General features: G+C 39.5%; 2 protein-coding genes across 3 annotated transcripts; one reads left to right on the top strand and one right to left on the bottom strand.

Annotated features, from left to right (window-relative positions):
* Positions 1-91: 91 nt before the first annotated feature.
* On the top strand, positions 92-16377 carry tecrb (trans-2,3-enoyl-CoA reductase b). Of its 2 annotated transcripts, XM_074688413.1 has the most exons (12): positions 92-158; positions 4053-4103; positions 11003-11054; positions 11160-11204; positions 11329-11432; positions 11836-11951; positions 12446-12551; positions 12668-12740; positions 12830-12873; positions 12999-13056; positions 14997-15085; positions 15362-16377. In XM_074688413.1, the coding sequence occupies exons 1-12, from the start codon at positions 144-146 to the stop codon at positions 15533-15535; spliced, it is 927 nt and encodes a 308-aa protein (XP_074544514.1). In that variant the 5' UTR covers positions 92-143; the 3' UTR covers positions 15536-16377. The 2 variants fall into 2 exon arrangements, with proteins under 2 accessions (XP_074544514.1, XP_074544505.1); XM_074688404.1 differs by lacking the exon at positions 92-158 and having other exon boundaries at positions 3823-4103.
* A 56-nt stretch (positions 16378-16433) lies between these two features.
* On the bottom strand, positions 16434-19264 carry ndufb7 (NADH:ubiquinone oxidoreductase subunit B7). Its single transcript, XM_074688427.1, has 3 exons — positions 19005-19264; positions 17587-17755; positions 16434-16597 (listed from the first exon to the last, which is right to left on the bottom strand). The coding sequence occupies exons 1-3, from the start codon at positions 19114-19116 to the stop codon at positions 16510-16512; spliced, it is 369 nt and encodes a 122-aa protein (XP_074544528.1). The 5' UTR covers positions 19117-19264; the 3' UTR covers positions 16434-16509.
* Between the last annotated feature and the right edge of the window lie 585 nt (positions 19265-19849).

The following is a 19849-nucleotide window of genomic DNA, read 5'->3' as shown; positions in this document are numbered from 1 at the left end:
CGTGAGTGCCGCTTGTTCTGATTGGTTGTCTACGAATCTAAGATCCGCCTGCCATGGCCCCAACAGCCGGATATTACCCCTCCCATTGGGTGCAGACCTGTCAGTCATCTTGGATATTAAGGAAGGGGTTGACTATTGCCAAGATGAAGCACTACGAGGTGAGTGGTCTTTGAAACTCTAAACCATCAATGAAATGCTTTGCTGAGCCAAAATTTATTTAATAATTCAAAATCAAATATCCCCTGTTATTCCCCTGAGACCTTAATTCACTGGTACTGTTACACTTGAGGCTGTAAACGTGAACCGTCAGGATAGCGTGCTGAAGTCACACCGCCTGTCCGGGGCTGGTTGCTATGACCGGGGATTTGTGGCCTCTCGTCCCCGGGCTATAACGATGTTATGGCTAAGATGGTGCCTGAAGGAGAAGCATCCCCCCTGTTATAACGAAGTACTGTTGCAATGTGCATTGTGAAGGGATACGACAAACGTTCACTGCATCTGGAAGATTATCACAAAACCTCTGATACAGGACAGTACTCTACATTATCGCCATCTCTGGCTGGGAAGGCTCGTGGCCTTTCTTATCTTGTTATTACTCAACAATGCAGGTGAACAGTCAAGTACGCAGTCTCAGCACTGCTAAAGTAACCCCCAAAGTATTGGATGTCTTCAATTGTATTTGACTTAGTTGCCTGACTCCTTTGAGCCCTGAAAGTCTGCACATGTTAGCAAATAGTTTCGTACACTAAAACCCACCAGACAGGATTTGAAGCAGCATGACAGAAACTGACCCAACCTGTGGCTGTGCTGTCTCTGTAGACAAATGTGGCTTTTTCAAGCTTTGTTAAAAAAAATAAATAAAAAAGAACAGATAGAACAATGGAAAACATTGATCGATTATGTATGGGGTCAAATCAAGTTGAATAGCGAAGATAAAATAACTAGAGCACAGATCTACAGGTAAATGATCACAGCAGTTCAAACAGGTGTTCTGTAATTTGGATCATTTTTAGTATTGTTCAGTGTCTCTATAAAGATTCAATATTTATGAATAATTTCACCTGTTTGTCAATTGTTTCAACTGTTAAACCTCTTTGTAAAATAGTTTCTTAAAGGTGAAAAAATAGCAGCTTAGCAAAGATAGCAGTAATCATTTAAAAAGCCCAAAATGCCACAGTTTTAGTCTTTATTACACCATCTAAAAATAGTTGTTTTGTTAAGCTGTGAATTTATGGCTTTATTTCATTTGCACTGGACAGAACTGAGAGGGTTGCATCACTTTCTTTACTGATCAGCCTTACCATCAGTACCTGCTGTGTTTACAGAAAAAAAAAGAAAAAAGAAACATCTGAGAATAAAATTAAAAAAAAAAAAAATAAGACCCTTACCTGAGTAAGCCAGATTGAGAGAAAACTAGGACTATAAAACAGTTTGCTTTAACAATTAAAAGCCATTTCTTCCTTCTTCACTGTCAGAGTAGAGTGTGCTACCCAAACAGACAGTCTCTGCCAAAAAGAGGCTTTATATAGATGTAAGGAGGGAAGTTCAGGGTACCGGATACCCCTGGCACACACAAGACTTAGATGGGGTCATATCCCCAAAGACTTCCCCACAGTGTCATATGTCGTGAATGATTTAAACCCACATGTATGTTTTTCTTGTACAGACAAAGTAACAACTTTGGCCTGAAGTTCTAAATCATGGAAAAACAAAACGCCCATGTTTTATTTTCATTAACACAATACTCTTCAATTTTTGTGACGAATAAGTACTTGACACCAGTATGGTTAAAGACCAGATACAGGCTTTGCTAAAGATAGTTGCTAATGTTGCTAGCTGCGACCCCTCTTGGTGGATAGCAGGATCAAACTAACTTATAAAATAATGTGCTGAAAATAGTCACTGTTGGTTTTTTGTTTTGTTGATTAGTTATTTTAGAATTGAATAATTCTAAGCTTGAACATGTTTCATGTGAAAATAAAAATCAAAAAGCAACTTGTCTATAAGTTATTGTCACCACTCTATAAAAAAGGGGAACTTCAAAAACTTGTAATGTTTCTTTTCTCTATCCAGTACTTGCTTTATGCAGCTGTATGTTTTACCCCACGGGCTATAAGTTTTAACACAATAGATCATACAATTCATTTCATTTGTTTACCAAATCAAGACACTGATAGGTGTCACTGTAAATTTTCAGTACAGACTTTAAAAATATTAAGTGACATTTGGAATAATGCTATTTTAAATGTGCCAGCAAAGACATTCAATCCTGATTTTATGTTGGAATTCAGCATTTATTTTTTTAAGTCACTTGTTTTAAAGCCCTAACTACTACAACTTAAAGCTAGCATTATGATTTTTAAAGATTTTTAGATGAAATGAACTGGAATTAATGTTGACACTTCTTAATGACCTACCAAAGTAATCCACACCACTTGGAAGAAGATAAATTATTTCTATATAGTTTGTTTTGCACCTGTCAATCTTTCTGCAAGGAAGGTGTCAGATGGGGTTCTGCAAAAACAGCTGTTTTGAAAAAATATTTACCATGTCAGAGAGTTAATGTGAGTTGCACAAAAATAATAATTTAAGCTAATTTATTAAAGGAAAAGAAAAAGTGTCAATATTTTTGGGACAATAAATCATTAATTTATTAACTGTTGATGCATTATTCTGCACTCTAGGTGGTATTAGATGCTTTAACCAATCAAATTTAAAACAAAATTAATCTACCGATTAGTAAATCTTTGACTTCTAATCCTCTTACACAGTCTCAGATTTGAACCCTTCAGTCATCGTGTTGATTTATTTTTGTTGGCTTTCTTAACGTGGGGTTTCCATAAATCAGTCATGGTCATAAAAACTTGTTCAAGTCCTTTAGTAAAATATTCTTTAGTCTTTAAACCTTAACGTCTCCACTTGTTACTGTTTGTTTTCACTCAGCATGGAAACCGTAGCCCCATTAGAGCGTGGTGGGCTGGGGGTAGGCTTCCCCAGGGGGGTGGGAGGGAGGGAGTTCCCTAACTAATCCCTCATAGTCTGGAGTATTATCACCCCTTGGTGGCAGCGTACAGCGACTCCCCCCTGCGAGTGACAGAGATATGTTGCCTTTGAGTCGAGTTTCAAAGTACACAGTGTTGTAAAAGACGTGTGTGTGAGACCCTCAACTTGTTCATGCAGGTGTGTGTGAGGGTCAGATCAAAGGGCGGTGATGTGAAACAGATCTGTAGATAGACTGATGTCCATGTAATGTGTGGGGCAATGACATCAGTACACAAAGATAAATGGATGTGAGATCTTTACTGAGAGGGCTGGTTGTGCAGAGTTAGCAGTAGACGTTTATATTTAGCTGGGGAGAGGAAGAGAGGGGTCAGACTAGGAAGCAGGAGGGTTAATGTTTGTCATGTTACCTCACCTCCATCTTCCCACTTAGCCAGGGGTTGAGAGGTGTCAGGGAGTCATCAGGTGTCGGTTTTAAGGGTGGGGTTATGTTTCAAAACCAAGTCAGTGCAGCTCTGAAACATAGCCCCTGCTCCTTAGCCCAGAAGTTTCCTTCATTGGATACGCACAGTTGATATACTGTGTACAGAGTGCACGGCATTCCTGTGTACGCAACTGTGCACACCCATGTTTCATATGTCGGCGCTCCATGGCTCGGCTGGCAGTTAAATAAAGCAGTGAGCAGAAGTGAAGGAATGAAAGAGGGAGGGAGGGTGAGAGAATGACAGAGAGGAGGAAGAGGGAGGGGCAGGGGAGGGAGGTGGGGGGCAGACAGATTTATTTCCACAGCTGAGTGCTGCCTGTCTCCTCAGTGGTTTGACGAGGATTTTGAATAAACTGTACTGAGGTGAAGAAAGAAGTGAAGGGAAGACAGGGAGAAACTGAGCAGGAGGAGGACTGTGGACATGGATGCACTAGCACTTGAGGCCACGGGGGGTAAAAAGCCAGCTAACGGGACAGCGGTGGCAACTGCAGCTGTCCCTATGCTGGCTCCAGCTCCGGTCAAACGTAAACCTGCAAAAAAAGCTAAAAAGGCTGTTGTTTTCTTTGAGGTGGAGATACTGGACGCCAAAACCAAGGACAAGCTCTGCTTCCTGGACAAGGTGAGTCCTGATTCCTTTCCTTTATCTTTTAAGGACAGCTCACAGTTGTGTTTAAGATGAAGTTCATTTTTCTAATCCAGCTTTAATTAACATAAAAAATAAAATAAAATTCTCTTGTGCACATTGAATTATACTTTTGCTGTGTGTCTGCTTCTTACTTAACCCAACAGGGGCAGTGCCTGGTCCTGCATTACAGAGTAATTCTGTATTCCTGCAAGTCTCTGATGTAGTGTTTGCTGTCAGTCAACAAATATAACAATATTGGGCCCATGTACTCGGGGAAAAATGTAACTAATTTAATAATATGCATCAAAGACATAAATACCCATATCATGCATTACAGTACACTTAACAGTAATATTTGATCAATAATTAGTGTTGAAATTTTCTTAAATAAACAAAATAAAGGTCCCTTCATCTGCATCTTCTGTCATGTGTTCTCATGTTGGTCTGACGTGCTGTGGTTTCAGTGTGTGTACGGTCTGCTTAAAGCCCTCATTGTTAACAACACTGGGAGGATGTAGGTTCTTGTAGACAAGGACTGCCACAGGCTCAGTATCCCTCTGTGAGTCATTCAGAGCTTCACTGCAGTTTGCAGACAAACTGACTGTGGAGCTGCATTTGTTTGCTGTCTGTGTGTTAAGCTTTAGCAACAGTTTGTAAAAACCAAGTGTTATGTTGTCTCTAATGGTTGGGCAGATCTTTTGTTTAAGTGTAGCACCAACCACTTTGGCTAATTGTTGACCAAGAAGTCTCTGTACAACGCAGCACCCACTGTCAGTCAGTGTTGAAAAGTCTGCTCATTATACGCGACTTTAGGCTTGTTTTTCTGAAAAGTTGCTCACAAATCTGACCAGTTGTGGGTTTCTGGTTTTGGGGCTTGTTTCTAAAGTGTAGTAACTTATTTGGGCTTGCTTTGCTGCCTGTATGATACTCGCCTGACTCTCTCTCAGCTCTCCACAACAACAAGAAACAAAACAACGACAACACTCACATGTGCATCAACAACTGAAAGTCAGTGAAAGTGACATTTTTTAATTTTGACTCTAAAATGACTCTAGAGTCACTGAACTTTGGACTATTAAAATGCATGTTAACAGCTTAGTTGGACTGAAAGCGGACAGAGCATAGCTCGATCTACCTAGATAATGTTATTGCTATTGGAGTATCGTTGGATTTGGCAGGTCTTGGACAACTTGTCTTTCAGCCAGAAGAGGAAGTAGATGACCATGATAAATAAGGTCACTGTGCTCGCACAGTCTGTGGTTCTAACACAAGAAACAAGCAACATGGCACTTACAGACATAAAAACATAAAGCGCCACAGCGGTACCCATCTCAGCCATTATCATTGGAATGATGCTTCCTCTCTGGGTAAACTGAAATAGTCTGATAAATTCCCAGCTTTGCTTATCAAAAAAGTCACAGCCCTGTTCTCGCCCTGAAGTCCAGTTCTCTTTTCTACATGTATACGCCAACAAGATCAGATCCCCAACTGTGACTTCACCATTGAACTATGACCATAGCTGCATGCACACACTGAGTGGGATACAAGCCGACTAGTCTGTTAGTTATCAAGTCCTTTTCTTCTGCTGAGATGGGTACCAAATTAAGCACTTTTTAGGTACCAAACAAATTCTGTCTGTAGAAACGAGTACCGATTCATGTAAAATCAATCAGTACCATGTTTATGTACCTAAACACAACCTTGCGACTGTGAGGGAGCATAGAGCAGGCATTTTTCATGCTGGATGTGAACACATCATGCAAATATGTATTGAGAAATAAATTGAAAAAAGTGAAATTGAAAAACTTTGGAGTTTTATTGTTTACAAAAGATAAATTTTATTACCACATAAACACACTTCAGTACCAAAAATTGGTTCCGTTGAGTACACATACTTATTGCCAGGTACCTGGCAGCAGTACCATATTGTTTCTAATGCGAAAGGTACTCATCCCTAATCAAACCCCTAACCCCTAATCAAAACCTCTATAATGTCAGTATGTTACACGATTTTGCTCAGTCATTCTTTTAAATACAGTGTCAGCATTTTGTTTGTTGAAAAGATAGTTACTGGTATACCATGATGACTCAAATACCTCTGAGCTACATTTGCCCATTTGTCACTTTTCTTATTCAAGACTTTGGTCCATGATGCTGATAAAGTTCAACTTTAAGGGATAAAAAGTTAAAGGTACACACAAAGTCTTGTAGCCTTCAGGGGTTTGTTAATTCTCAGGCTGTTTAAGGCTGTTTCCTGTCGTGAAATAATGTTGTTGGGGTTGTTTCAAGTCCCAGATTTCAGCCCCCTGCCTGCACAGTTAGAATGAAGCCAGCTGCTGCAGTCTGACAAGGTTTAAACTATCCATTCCTTTGGGCATTACCAGATTAGATTTGTTAAATATTTGTGGTAACAGCTTGAGGAAAGGATATGTTTTATTGTAGTGTCTAGGCCTCTTCTCAGTAAACGCTACGTCTGAACATCAGAGGCAGAAGCTTGAATGTGTTAGGAGTTAATGTTAGTGGGCGGCCTGTCTGTGTCGATCCTCGCCAAGTTTACTGCGGTGTTAGTCCACCAGCCGGACAGACTCGGCTTATCAAAGGCTGCTCCTCAGGATCACAAAGAGTAAAGTGCTATCCTCAGTGGATTATACGCTGTTGTCGGATTAGTAGAGTTTCCATGGCGATAGCGTGTGCCATCTTTACACCTGCTAAAAGGAATGACAGAGAATTAGATTTGTTCAGAAGGGCATGATGAGGGACTGGTGTCTGTGCAGAGCTACACTGACAGACAGCGTTAGAAATAAAACTGTATCATGTCTGGGTCAGGCTTCTAGAAAAGCCCTTACAGAGGGAGGGAGGGGGGAGGGTTGCTGGGGTCACAGAGAGGAGTTTCCTCAGTGATGTCATGTAGCTGAAAATGGCCCGTGGTCCACAAGACGCCGTGAAGGGAAGCCAAGTCTGTTACAGCAGCAGCAGCCCTCCTCACTCAGCTACACGGGGATCATATGATATGTGTGCAGCTTTAAGAGGAAAACTGGATCTGTCATCAAGTGTGTCTCTTCATAAACGAAGCAGACAAAAACCTTTTTGTTTTCTTTCACTGCTGTTTACAATGAGCAGGGATGGATGATGAGTCCAGGAAAAGAGTCATCAGTATCAGTCCTTTTAGATTCGTTGATACAGTCAAGCTCTTTAACCGTAACCCTCAATGTTTAAAGCGGCTCACTCAAAAATATGAACTGTAACTTCTGAATTTCTGTGTCATGAACATAATTCATGGTGAGATATTTCTTTAAAAAATTTTTTTTTCATATTTAGATCCCCTGTGGGGGATTTCTAGAAGTTTGTGAAATGTACCGAAATAAAAGTGAGTGCTCTATGTGACCCAGTAAACCAAACAAGACCCAGTGAAAAGACAGATTGTAGGGAGTAAGGATGCATGGTATTAGATTTTTTTTCCCAATATACAATATGCTGATGTTTTACAACTTATTCAGTCGATTACCAATACTGATGTTTTTTCCGCACACTTAATTGCTGAGATCATTAACTCTCTTTCGTTTTGGAAGTAGTTTACAGTATTATGGTGCATACTCAACACACTTGTTCTGTAATAGTCATTTTTTGTGAAAAACAAGAAAAATACTTAAAACTACATTTTTGTTCATGACATTTTCTTTCAAAGAAGATAATGCAAAATGATACATCCTACAATCATAAAACAGTGCCCACAACCAGGGCACATTTGGTTCATTAGGGTCCTCGGCCTGAGCAGAGGGCACCTTCTAGCAGGGCTAGAAGGTGTAGTTTGTTTTTCGTCCGTTTCTTTTTTCTTATTATTCCATCCGCCCCGAGAACGCAAATTAGACCCCCTAAACATGCTCGAAAACTCACCAAAATTGGCGCACACATCAGGATCGTGTGAAATTTGATACCAAACATGACCCCCCGACATCCCATAATAAGCTCAATAGCGCCACCTAGGCACACGCTAAGAGCCCTAGCTCGGGCTAGGAATGTCGTAGAGAGATGAAACCAACACCAAAACGTTCGTGTCATCGAGACGCAAAAATCATACACTGATACCCCTGACCTATCTCCAACAGGAAGCCGGCAATTTCCCCCCAAAGTAAAATTCCCCACATATTTTCACCCTTTCTGCCAAAATGATCTCCTCCCAAACCAAAAATGGTACATGTTTGAAAATTGCCTCACATGACAGACCAGACCCTGATCTACAAAAGTTCTGAAGGAAATTGTTGTTTCGGGCCCGGTTTTCGAATGGCGAGCCCTCAAAGTCGCCGACCGCTTTTGGCCACTTTAGGATTTCTCCATGTTAGCAGATGAGGAGAACCGATTTCAGGTCAAAACACTCATTCTTCTAGTGCCGCATTTGGGCCTCTAGACAAAAAACTACAACTCATAGAGCTTTAAAAATTACATGGTTGGATTCCTGACAAAATCCCCTACAACCACATGATATTTTTACACAGATTAAGCCAACATTGTGGCCTACAGGACAAGTAGTTCGGCCATTTCTCTTAAATACAAAATCCATTTCTAGCACTTTTCCACTGGTTTAGTGACACATTTGGGCTTCTAGAGAAAAAAGTGTAACTCGTACAGCTTTGAAAATGCCAAAAATGGATTCCTCACAAGCTCTACTATCAAATATGATATTTTTTGACACAGATTGGGGTAAAATTGTGGACTCTGTGAGGATTTCTTTACATTAGATGGCTGATAAACTCTCCCTCCAGCCTCTAGTCACACTCGTGTCACGCTAATTAGAATTCCAAACATGCAGCTGGTGATGTCATTCAGCATAGCAGAGGATACGTTGCCATGGTATCAACTGACTCCCTGACATCCCATAATATTCTCTCAGAACCATTAGGCTCACTTCCAGCCTACACATACCAAAACAGCCGTAACTGGGGCTAGGAATGTCGTAGACAGATGAAACAAACGCCGAAATGTTCGTCCTATTTTGTTGGACACATTGGAGGGAAAACCGACAGGAGCCCGAGGACCCGTCTAACGCTTGCAGCTTTAATTTCATGATTGATATAGTTAGTAAACATAACCCCTGTTCAGAGGAAGCATGTGTGAAGTGCAGCTGTACAACAGTTAAACATAAATCAAATAAAATGGTTTACTCTTCGAGAGTAAATGTGGCTAAATTAGTCAGCTACATGTACTGTACAGACTGCTGCTTTTATTCAAATTAAACTTAAAACAGGAGCCAAATATGCGACTGCTCTATCCGTACTGTGCAAAAAGCGCAAAAAGTATATGCAGCTTCAGTCCCTAATCAGAACTTGGATAAGTGGGTTCTGTCCACACTGCATAATTCTATGAGCTACAAACAATGTGTAACAGGGAGGTGATGTGCAAACAATAAAAAAATTACATAACACATTTGCAGCAGCTTCGGCTCATGGGGCCGAGGTCAGACATTTAATCAAGTAAGCACTAAGCAGCAGCCCGTTATGTTATGGGTTAATTATATCAACATGTTGGCAGATATCTAGGGATGGGTACCCTTCAAAAATGAACCGATACGGTACCGATAAGGTACCTGGCAATCGGTATCGGTGCTCAACGGTACCAATTTCCGATATTTTTTTGTTTTCATGTGGTAAAAAAATATCAATTTAATAAAAGTTAGTAATAATAAAATCTCAAATTTCTTTAATTTTACATATTTATTATTTGGTGGTCAGGAAAATCGCCTACTATTCCAATCCCTCACAGTCACAAGGATGTGTTTTGTTACCTAAACATGGTATCTTTTGATTTTCCATGAATTGGTACCTGGTACTTTTGACAGAATTCAGTACCTATAAAAGTACCTAATTCGATACCCATCACTACACATATCTGATATTTCATTTTCAAGCCAATATCGGCCAATAACTTGCAGATAATATTGTCTATCCCTAATTTTGAGCAGGGTGAAATAAGGATGATAAGATACTTTTGGTACACCTAAAAAAACCTCAGAGCTGAACTCTAAAGTAAAAATGATATGATGATAACTTTTGTTTGAACTTTCTGTGGTACTAAAAACCTTGTGTCCACAGTGACTTAATCATTTTCTTTGAATGTTATTTTGATCACTGGGTTTTATTGATAGATGGAGACCGCCTTTCAGTCAAGTAGACCATCCCCTTATATGGGAATTGTAAGTTTATAACTTCAAAAGTAACAAGCTATAAAAAAAAAAACCCTATGTGCAGACCGTGCTGGTGGAGAAAAGAGCTATTCAGACCAAAATCATATTTTAAACCAGGCTGCGAATCTTTTTATTTTTACTAAAAAGATGGGTTTAGTTGGCTTGGCATGTAAGTGGTTTCTAGTTTTTATGCATCCAGCTTAAAGTGGACTATTGAAGAACCACAGTTTTAACCACGTCTGCATAAGTTTTAGCTGGGAGGTTGCCGCTTGTTTCAGATTAGATATTGGAGCCCAAACGGCTTTACTGTTGTAAAAAAAAACATCAAGTCTCTTCATCAGCTCATGGAAAACAAATGTTGGCCAGGTGGTTCGTGTGTGTGTCTGTTTGTGTTGTTGCTATTGTATTTATACTTGGAGTTGTTGTCCATTGTTGGCAGTCACACACAAGGTCATGTACTGAGATTGTTCCTATGCATATGTGTGTGTGTGTGGGTGTGTGTATCTGTCTGTCTGTATCTGCTGCTTGGGTGTTTGAAACCCCAATACCAGCTGTTAAATAGTCCACATCCATTGAATGTGTGGGTGCAGCCAGGGCTAAATTTATCCCTGATCACCGGGAATGGAAAAAAACAGGGTTAATATCTGTTACTGTGGATGTGTCTGCGCCTGTGTGTATGTGTCCCTTTACTCACTAATTGCCATGTTGTTTGTAGGTCGAGCCAAATGCCACGATTGGGGAGATAAAGTCTATGTTCCACAAGAGCCGTGAGTACCATCCCGGTCATTTATCTGATTTGAGATTCAGCCAGAGATCCAGGTGTAACCTCTTCGTGTCCTGTTATTTGATTCTCATGTTTCTGTTTGTTTCAGATCCTCAGTGGTATCCAGCTAGACAGTCCATCCGCCTTGACCCCAGTAAGAGAGCCAGTGTTCAGTCAGACTTCCTGAAGCCAGCAGAGCACTTCTTCTGCTATCTTTGATCATGATTTAGTCATGACGTAAAAACATGTATGTGTGTGTGTGTACGTGTGTGTTTCAGAGGGGAAGTCTCTGAAAGATGAGGACGTTCTGCAGCATCTTCCTGTGGGAACAACCGCAACCTTCTATTTCAGAGACCTGGGAGCCCAGATCAGCTGGGTGACAGTGAGTACAACATAGAGCAGATCATAGACCAGAACTTAGCGTGCAGGCACAGGGAGACCCAACGCCACCAGTTTGTTTTTTTTTAAAGCTACATCTGCATTTTCAAAATGTTCTGAAACACAATGTTATGATATAACAAACACACAGTTAATATGACAGAAGGAGATGACTCCTGCCTGCTTTACTTATCCACCCCTTTAACAAAGCCAGTCATACCATTTCCAGTTGTAAAGCATGTCTAGCACTGATTACGTCCTGCTAGTAAAAGGCTTTAGTCAAAGTCATTTCCTGAATGTAGCTGAATGTCCTGAAATAATCTAGAAAATGTCAAGAGTTTTTTTGTGTGAAGAGACCTAAGTCTTTAGATGCTCTCTGATTCATCTTGTCTCTTTCCTTTTTTCAGGTCTTCCTGACAGAGTATACCGGCCCTCTGGTCATCTATCTGATGTTCTACTTCAGAGTTCCCTTCATCTACGCACCTAAATACGACTTTACCACCAGTAAACACTGGGTTGTACAGTGAGTATCTCTGACCCTCATGGACTGACATGCCTTCAGGCGTGCATGTTACTTAATGCAACTGTCAGACTACCATAAGGAAATGAACTGATGCCAAATGATGCATAAAAAGCGTCAGCAGTCAGCTGACTGTGACAGATTTGTGATAGACAGCTGCTGGTGGATGTGTGGTTGATCAGGGGATCTAAACATTATTATTTTTGTTGCTTAATGGAGAAATGGGGGACCAACTTGACCATAGCAAGATATATGTGGTGAAATACTGTGTGATAAAAGTTACTGTTTGATTTAAGTTTATTAGAAGCCACCCTGAGAAGCTTGATTAATAAACCGATGTCTCATTGCAACCCTCATATTCTGTTTGTAGCAATGCCGCTGCATTGACAAGAGCGGTGTCGGTCTTCTCACCTCTCTGTGACAAACTGATACCTTAAACCTGTATCCTCAATCAGTCACTGTGATCCAGCCAACATGTATGTTGTTTCTGTTTGCAGCCTTGCCTGCATGTGTCACTCCTTCCACTATGTCAAGAGGCTGCTGGAGACGCTGTTTGTGCATCGCTTTTCTCACGGAACGATGCCGTTACGCAACATCTTTAAGGTAAACTCTCTCACCCCTACTCGTGCTCATCTTTTACACCTGGCTGTGCATTAAAATGTAGTGAATGAAGGTGATTGATGAGGAATGGAGTGAAAGACTGATACTTTCTGTTTCAGAACTGTACCTACTACTGGGGCTTTGCAGCATGGATGGCATATTACATCAACCACCCGCTGTACACACCGCCCAGTGAGTAATCCTACATCCAAATACTCATGTATCTGATGTGAAATGTGTTCTCTGTTTTCATTTCCAGTGTTTACTTTTTTCTCTTCCAGCCTACGGGGAGCAACAAATCCGACTTGCCCTCATCCTGTTTTTGGTAGTTCTTTTCTTTTCTTTTTTATAGACTATTGTCATAAAAGAAACAATCATTGACCCTGAATGTATTTTTGATCTTATTACATGCACCATTTAATCGCCTATGTCGCTTGTTTTTTTTCTTAGTTTTGCCAGATCGGGAACTTTTCCATCCACATTGCTCTCCGTAACCTCCGTCCACCAGGTACGCCCCCCCCCAAATCTCACACTCACTCACTCACACACACACACACACACACACACACACACACACACACACACACACACACACACACACACACACACACACACACACACACACACACACACACACACACACACACACACACAAGTTAAAAATAGTTGTATACTTGAATCTGAAGCTCATGCCTTTAAACCTGGGGTCTGCAACCTTTAATTTCAAAGAAGCCTGTTTGCCTCAGCTCACCTGGATGAAAGTCATTTGGGAGCCACAAAATCTACTTTATCTTTACATTAAGGACGCGGTCACACTGGCCATCCAAATCGTGCCGTGCCTAAGCTGGATTTCCCCCTGCAGCGCTGTTCCCCAGCTGTAGAGTACGGCCGGCGGTCACACTATCCCAACACGAACCAGACTTTAGCGAGTATCACAGATGCGCACAGCCCGCCTACGTCATCGTGAAGCATTTGTTTATATGAAGCGCGATCTCATCAGAGTCAGCACAATGAGACACAGAGAGCACTGCTGCAACTTGAGAGACTTTTTGACTTACATTAAGTCGTTTTCGCCCGACACAGCCCTCTAACACCCCTGCTTTTTTAAAATGATTGTCGAGAGATGCGCTCGCGGTTATTATACGTAATGGATTGCACGCGCTGTCCGCGTGCTTGTGCTCGTGCATGAAGTAAACCTTGCCGAAGCCCACCTCTTCGAAGCGTGCCGAAGCACGGAAGGGAATCGTGCTTGAGCATGGTACAGTTGCGGTCACACTGGCCTTTCCAAACGTGCTTTACGGCTGAAGCGTGCTTAGGCACGGCACGATTGGCCAGTGTGACCGCGTCCTAAGACTAAAAATAGTGTATAATCAGGTGAATAATTATCTAAACAAGAAGTTTCAGTGTTTATAAATTTGTACATGTGATATCTTCGTTTTTTATTTTTGTTTATTATTTAAAAAAAAAAAAATTTGCAAATTTAAGAAAAAAAAAAGAAATTTGTAGTGTCATAGATTTTTTAAATTTTGCAAAATTTGGAAATTGAAAAAAAGATTAAAAACCTTGCAAAATAAAAAATAAATTTAAAAAATGTGCAAAATTTCAAGGAAATTGGTGAAATTATATAAATTTGCAAAAAAAAAAAAAGAAAACCTTAATAATGCAATTTCAAAATTTTGCTTAATTTCCAAAAATTGTTAAATCTTTCTAAAATGGAAAAAAAGAGGGATTTATACAAAAAATAAAAATTTGCAAAATCTTTTAAAAAAGTGGAATTCTTTTTCTTAATTTGCAAAAAATGTCAAAAATTGAAATAAAAAATCCCCCCCCCCCCCCCCCCCAAAAAAAAAAAAAAAAAAAAAATCACAAAAAAATTAGAGCTTTGTTTTAAGAGGTGATGCATTTTTAGTCCAAATTTTATATTATGATTTTACTTAGTGTCTGTGTCGTTATTAAAATATTTAAAGCCCTTTATTGATAATATATAATAATATATATTTATTAATAATATATAAAATATAATAATATTTTTAAAGCTACAAGAAGCCATTGCAAAGGAGTCAAAGAGCCGCATGAGGCTCCAGAGCCACAGGTTTAAGACCCCTGCTTTAAACAAATCAGAATTTTGGTTTAAACCTTCAGCTGTTTAGGTATTGGTCAATCCTGATTTGAGCCGCGTGAATTTCTGAAAAGTGAGCTCAGCTCACACAAAGAAAGAGAATCAGAGTCAAGATGACAGAAACAGTAGTGGGAAAATCTGGCAGAAATTGTGTTGAGAGGATTTTAGGAGGTCATGAGCTAATTGATGGGCACTCTGTTAAGGAGAGGTTTAGTTTGTGATATTCCGTCCAGATTTTACTGATTTCTATCAGACCACACACGATCAAGAACGACAGGATGAATGTGTCTAATTCCCTTTTTTTTTTTTTTACATACTACACTTTCTAGGCTCAAAGACGAGGAAGATCCCCTACCCTACTAAGAACCCCTTCACCTGGATCTTCCTGCTGGTCTCCTGCCCCAACTACACCTATGAGGTAAACGTTTGATTTATAGTTTAAAAACCATGTAGCATTAACATCAGCATTGATCATCAAACGTATCTTCAAACAAAGACACTGATTGAAATGTTGTAATCTAGGACTGGATCTGTGTTGTTATTCTGTCTGATACTTCATGTTTACCCTGTTTCACATGTGGGAAAAGCTGGAGAATCCTTCTGTGAATCAGGGTCAGAAAGTTTTGGGAGCTCAGGTTTTAGCTGCTGCCCTCTTGTGGTGTGTGCATGTGTGACATTTCTTCTGTTCCTGCAGCTGGGCTCCTGGCTTGGTTTCACCCTGATGACCCAGTGTCTGCCGGTGGCTTTCTTCACCATGGTGGGCTTCATCCAGATGACTGTGTGGGCCAAGGGGAAGCACCGCAGCTACCTGAAGGAGTTTCGTGACTACCCCCCTCTCCGCTCGCCCATCCTGCCCTTCGTCCTGTAGTGAAAGATCCAGCCGCTCCCTCACCCATGAAACGCTCCTGCTTTTTAGGAGTCAAGTACACCACCCCCGCTTCCAGTCCCTGCCCTCATTGATATGGCGTCCCTTCCTTTTCCCTCCCTAAAACCCACACTGGAACTGAGTTGACTGACTTAAGCAGCCTGACCCCCCCTCAGATTGTCTGTCCCATCCTGTCTTTGATCCTGTCATGTTCAGCAATACTGTTAAAAAACAACTTAACTTGCTTTTTCACCGCCTACAAACAAACTTGTTGGTTTTTTGTTTTTTTTTATCAGAGCAGTCTCTGCCTTCAGACTCCTGTTGTACGCTTAACAATGTACTGTACATATAAATCACAAGATGTGTAAACCCGGTCTACTGTCATTGAAAACTGTTATTGTGCTGACTGCATATGGTAATATTAAGCAAAACTTCCTCTGTTCAGTTGTTGATATCCATTGATCTAAATCTGGATTCATGACAGCATTTAATTTTGTTGATGTCTGAAGTAATTTATTAAAAAAGGTAAATCAATGTGTTGCCTTGCTCTGAGTTACAGGTGTCATGTATTTGTACTAAAAACTGCGCTATTTTGAGTTGGATCTTATTGTACAAATTACAAGATTCAGGACTAAAGCTATCAGTTGTTGTTTGTATCATTTTTCAAAGTGTCAGTTAATGTCAGACAGAGCACATCTGCAATAATGTAGCTGTCAACGTATTTCATACTACAAACTTTGACCTGAAAAATTTCTTCATTTGCTTGGAAAAGAAGCAACAATGCAAATCTTTGGTGAATACAGGAAAAAAAAAGTATATAAGCAAAAAAAAAAAAAAGGTAAGTGGTAAATTAAAATGTGTCACTCTGGTTTAAAGTCTTGACATTAAAAGGCTAAAGGTATGAGAGCTTAAACAATCGTGTTTATTGTTAATATCAGCATATATACACAGAAGAAGAACATCAGTGAATAAACTGATCATGCAGCTTCAGCCTTCGCCGCGATTCTCTTCTTCCTCAGCTGGAGCCTCCTCTCTCTCTCATACTCCTTCATACGCATCACATAGCTAAAGGAAAGAAAAACACAGATTAAATTAAACTCAGAGCATAAAAATCAGTCTCAGAGAAATACTTTGGTGCTCCAGATGCTCCAGCTTACTGGGTAATTGTTAGAGCTGCACGATTATCGCAATCGCAATGTCAGCAGATGCAATTATATAATCGCGAAAGAGGTGCAATTGGAAAATTATTTTTAAAAAGTGTAAAAAAATGAGCGTGTTTGTGTGAGTGATGTATGTGTATGTGTGTGTGTGTGTGTGTGTGTGTGTGTGTGTGTGTGTGTGTGTGTGTGTGTGTGTGTGTGTGTGTGTGTGTGTGTGTGTGACTGAATAAGAGAGCAATCGTGAGATGACCATCAGTCACTGTTTTAACTGGTCATGTGACTACCTGCCCCCCTGGTACGCCAGTTTAATCAGACAAGATGGAGCACAAAGAAGTAAGTGAGGCGCTCATGGCGAAAAGAAACTCTACCTCTGTTATTTGGTGTTATTTTGGTTACCGGTTGAAAGACACAGCAAAAAGATGTAATTTTCAAAACATGCAAAGCAAAAGTGGCATAAATGTGCTATTTTGAATACAAACAAGACAGTACTATTGTGCTGTACATTGTTGTTTGTATATAGTAAGTTTGGATATTTTGAGAATTATTACACAATTAAAATCCTCAGTAATCCATCTCTGCTTTTTTCTTGATTTTTCTCCACGATAACCAAACAAGTCTGTAGACTCATGACACAACTTTTTTAATTAAATCGCAAGCACAATCGCAATCGCAATATTGTCCACCTAATCGCCAATCGCACATTTTCCCCAAATCGTGCAGCTCTAGTAATTGTATAAATAATATCACTCTTTCATCAAGAGTCAAAAGCTCTAACAACAGACTGGTGCAGATGTCACAAAATCATAACAATTTTGATTATTCAAATTAATCTCTTTCAGAAAAAAAGGTTGATCAAACACGTTCATTAAGTCAGAAAAATACTTCAGCACTTACTCCTGGTGTTGGCAGTAGTCCCAGTCATGTCTCTCTTTCTTGCAGGCTATGACGTTGGGATAGCTGTCTCTCTTGCATTTCATTAGTTTAATAAGGTAGTGAGCACAGTAGTCCCTCTGCTCCAAAGGCACCTGGGCCAGGTTCATCTGCTCCTGAGTCGCAATCATCACTGACAAGAGAAAGACAAATTTTATCTTTAGTGATAAAAGAATCTGCGTTCAATGCTAGAAACTGGTGGAGGATTTGACAAAGTGAGCGTTTAGGTCCAAGTTATTCATACTGAAACACATCTTTATAAGATGCCCCTCCTTTTTTTATACAAGACAGCACTGAATGCTGTTGTCATAATTTAGTACCTTTTAGGTTTGAAATGAAATTGCTCACCCTGCATGAGCGTTTTTTGTTTCAGGACTATAAGTACTGTCAGAATGTGCAAATGTAACGTCTCACTCTTTGCTTTCAACTATGATTAAATTGAAAAGTGACAAAAATTTATTTGCAAAACAAACATATTAAGTTACATCTTTATAAATTAGAACACAGTGGAAATTTTTATTGCCGTAGCTCAAATCAAAAAGAGAAACTCATTTGCTGAATAGATTCAATACACAGAGTGATATATTTTGGCATTTATTTTCTAAATTGTGATAATTATGGCCTACAATCCCACATTTACTTTCTCATTAAATAAGAAAATTGTGAAAAGTTAAATATTGTAAATTAATCCTATTCAGATAATTAACCAGAAACACCTGCAATGTACTTCTGGTCCTTGAAATGGTCCTAATCTGGTTCAGACAGCTACACAATCATACAGAAGACTGCAGACTGACAGTCGCCCAGCAGACTACAAGGAAGGTAAGACACCAAGGGTAACTTTCAAATGTATAAGAATAATATTATTATTAAAAAAATAACCTGGTGGTTGATTTGTGTATTGCTTTTTTTGTGTTTCTTGTTTAGTCCTGATCTTTAAATCTTCATTTTATAGATCAAGTGTCCTTTAGTTTTGAACAGAACTACACTAAACAAGCGTTATTACTAACAAAATTATCATACACCTTTGATAAAATGAAAAGCCCTTTTTAACAGTGCAATGGTTAAAGATAAATGCATTAGTATATGTTGTTATGAATAGGTTTTATGGTTGTAACGCCGTGTTTTAACAGTAATCGTACAATATGTAGAGGTTAGATTGGATACAGTTGATGAAAAGGGGTAGACAGCATCCGTTCACACACTTGAAGACACCAGGTAGCTAAGAAGCTACACATAATTGTTAGGAGCAGAAAGCTAACATGGCTAACGCCAGGCACGCTAAGCTAACAGTCCACTTTATGACATAAACCGAAACGCAGATGTTATGGGCTAACAATGATTATTTATGATTCCCTCGGAGCAGCTAATCGCTTACTGACCTCTCTCTTTTCTGTCTTCAAAACCGAAATTCGGGTCGAACTCAAACTTCTTTCTTGGGTCCGGCTCGGTATCAGTTTCGGTGATGTACCGTTTGACCAGGTGAGCTCCCATGGCGCCGACCTCGTTTGCGAACTTAACGCCAAGTTATATCACGTTGTTTGATGAGTTTTAATGCGTTATTCCTTAAATGTAATGGCTAGCCACCATTCGGTCACCTCCACGAACCTCTTGGTATACTTCCGCCTGTCCCCGGAAGTAAACAGCGGAGTGATATCTCGAGGAAACGCCTCCCCAGCGACAAACGATAAAGGTTCTGCTGGTAGACGTCTACTGTACTTAAATGATAAGCTTAATCAAGTTGGAAGTATGGAAGTGTGTGACACTACGGAAGCCCGTTACCGTAAATAGGTAAATCGGGTGAATTGCCCTAATAGTAATAAATAAGATCTAATACATATATTTTTTATTTGATGCCCTTCCCATTTAAGGGAAAGCTATATTTGTTTTCTCATTGTGTCAAGTTTCTATTTATTTATTTATTTATTTATTTATTTATTTATTTATTTATTTATTTATTTATTATTAACTTATCTTTTTCGTATCTATCTATCTATCTATCTATCTATCTATCTATCTATCTATCTATCTATCTATCTATCTATCTATCTATCTTTTTTTTTTTTTTTTTTTTTTTTTTACCAGCAGGATCAGGCTCTCATACAGTTATGACTTAATAGATGTGTACAAGACTATGGTAAAATGATGTACTGATGTAACTTTTTAAAAATACACTTAAGACTCAATAGTCTGTGAATTTTTATTTATTTTTTTATTTTAAAAGTTG

Source organism: Halichoeres trimaculatus, unplaced genomic scaffold, assembly GCF_033239565.1.
Source record: "Halichoeres trimaculatus isolate MK-OKI-2021-1 unplaced genomic scaffold, fHalTri1.1 fHalTri1_scaffold_2, whole genome shotgun sequence".
In the NCBI taxonomy this organism is placed as follows: Eukaryota; Metazoa; Chordata; class Actinopteri; order Labriformes; family Labridae; genus Halichoeres; species Halichoeres trimaculatus.
Note: the sequence above shows the minus strand (reverse complement) of the source record. Positions and strands in the feature narration are given on the sequence as shown.

Bases quoted from the DNA above. Each gene is read 5' to 3' on its own strand.
- ndufb7 (XM_074688427.1), bottom strand. From the start codon at position 19,116: ATGGGAGCTCACCTGGTCAAACGGTACATCACCGAAACTGATACCGAG. The intron at 17,756-19,004 runs GTCAGTAAGCGA...TTCTCTTGTCAG, and splicing joins TGAAGACAGAAAAGAGAGAG to TGATGATTGCGACTCAGGAG. The intron at 16,598-17,586 runs GTAAGTGCTGAA...TCTTTCCTTTAG, and splicing joins GACTACTGCCAACACCAGGA to CTATGTGATGCGTATGAAGG.
- tecrb (XM_074688404.1), top strand. From the start codon at position 3,906: ATGGATGCACTAGCACTTGAGGCCACGGGGGGTAAAAAGCCAGCTAAC. The intron at 11,055-11,159 runs GTGAGTACCATC...TGTTTGTTTCAG, and splicing joins GTCTATGTTCCACAAGAGCC to ATCCTCAGTGGTATCCAGCT. The intron at 13,057-14,996 runs GTACGCCCCCCC...TACACTTTCTAG, and splicing joins CCGTAACCTCCGTCCACCAG to GCTCAAAGACGAGGAAGATC.